At 54.4% G+C, this 1,802-nt stretch overlaps 1 protein-coding gene across 1 annotated transcript, besides 1 other annotated feature; it reads right to left on the minus strand.

Annotated features, from left to right (window-relative positions):
• Window positions 1-1,802, minus strand: Tc00.1047053511799.9 (hypothetical protein, conserved; the record flags this gene model as incomplete). Its single annotated transcript, XM_797412.1, has 1 exon — window positions 1-1,802. A coding segment is annotated over one exon (1,802 nt), but the record flags the coding sequence as incomplete, so codon positions are not given.
• Window positions 1-1,802: a sequence feature (areas merged during assembly that could not be assigned to a particular haplotype. This can correspond to areas where the two haplotypes were merged or to regions with more than two copies in the genome that were merged during assembly.).

The raw sequence follows: 1,802 nt of genomic DNA on the forward strand, positions 1-1,802 counted from the left end.
GCAAGGCGCTGCTGCAGCGCCGTGGTTCGCTCAAGCGGAATAAACTCCTCCTTCATATTAAACGGAAGTTGCAGTTTTTGATTGCGGGAGAGAAGCACCTTAGTGGCATCCGCTGCCGCATAGTCCTCGTCGTCCCTCTGGCGGCGTTTGATCTCCTTGTACTCCGAATCACCTTTTGTGACAAGTGGGGCGTTGTGCTCCCAGCGCAGCTCCCGCATATTGCGCATTCCCATCCAGTTTGCGTCCACAAGGTTGCGCTGCATGGAACAATACTTCGGCGGATGTACCGTTTTCCATGCTCTACAGAAGACAATGTCGGAGGGGAGCAGTTTGTCCTCGAAGGTGGCGCGTATCAATCCGTCCTTGCCCTTGAGAGCCGCCTTCACGATGCCACGAATGCCAGAGACCGACTTCAGTTTCGCGCCCACAAACTTGGTTGCCTCCATGTCGCTGTTAAACATCCCCCTAACAAACACTGTGGTTTTCATTATTTTATGCGGTGTTCCAGTCAGTTTGAGCTTCTTCACAATGTTTGTAGCATGATCGTTTCCAAGCGTGTATCCTGTGCAAGAAACACGGAAATTGGGAGATCGTTGCTCCTTGACAGGAATGGCAATAAATCCCGTGTTTGTCGGTACCACCGGTGCATAGAAGGCAGCGATGCAGTGCATATGCTGCGGTGTGTACTTCAAGTACCGCACGCGACCATTCGGGTCCTCTGTAGCGAAGATCGGCTGCGTCTGAAAGCGGCGCCATCCCATGGATAACAACAGCGGGTCTTGGGCCTTAAGAATCTTTGGGTACCAGCGGTGACGCTTCAGCCTTGCGTGTACAATCTGAAACTGGTCCTCCCCTGCATTGACGCCGCCGGCGATCAGCGGTATCGTCGGGTCGAAGAGCCGCACAAACTCCACTGGAACGTTCTCAAGCACAAACCGAACGTACAATCCACTAAAGTACCCGACGAGTTGAATTTTCTTCGCCACGTCCTCGCCCATTTCCTGCAGAGCCGCATCAAGTCGTTGTTTCTTCTCCTCAACCACACGGGTAAGTTGGTGGTAGTGCGCGTATGTGTTGCTCCTGTCGCCCATGTCGTAGGACTCATCAAATGCCTTCTTCTTCGCCATCTTCTTCTGCAGACGACGCTCCTGTTCTTCTGTCAGTGTTTTACCGCTCACAATAGCCGCTGCCTCCTCCAAATCGTCGTTATTATTACTGTTATCATTGTTATCGCCGTCGCCGTTATTCCGCCCATTATCCTCGCCAACGCGACTATGCTGCGGGTCGTAAAACTGGATGGCATCTTCGTCGCCATCGTTGCGCAGAGAAGAGACCGCTCCGGAAACAGAAGCAGCCGCCGTTGTAGTGGTGGTTCCTTTTGTTGTTGCCTGTCGCGGCGCCAAAAAAGTCAACACGAGATCGTCCAGTTCGGCGTCTGCAAAGACGGATTTGTTCACCGCCGCGTCATCCTCGGCCAGAATGTCGTAGCCACTGCCGTCAATGCCATCATCGTACGCATCGTGCCCCTTTTTCTTCTCCCCCCAGTCGTCACGATGATGTCTTGTGTCCGCGGGCCGGAATGCACCCCATGCTGACGACGATGAGAACTCATTGCCCACTGCAGCCAGTGCGTCTACTCGCTGTCGTCCATGCCTCTCCTTTTCCCTCCTTTCCTCCCCCTCCGTGTCGCCATTGAATTGGTCTTCGTGGTCATCATCCGACTGCGCACGGGCGGAGGTGGTGGTGAGTGGGCTCTCGCCGCGGACTATGGCGTCGAACTCCTCGTCCTCGCTCTCATACCC

This window comes from Trypanosoma cruzi, genomic scaffold (genome assembly GCF_000209065.1).
Source record: "Trypanosoma cruzi strain CL Brener 1047053517169 genomic scaffold, whole genome shotgun sequence".
In the NCBI taxonomy this organism is placed as follows: Eukaryota; Euglenozoa; class Kinetoplastea; order Trypanosomatida; family Trypanosomatidae; genus Trypanosoma; species Trypanosoma cruzi.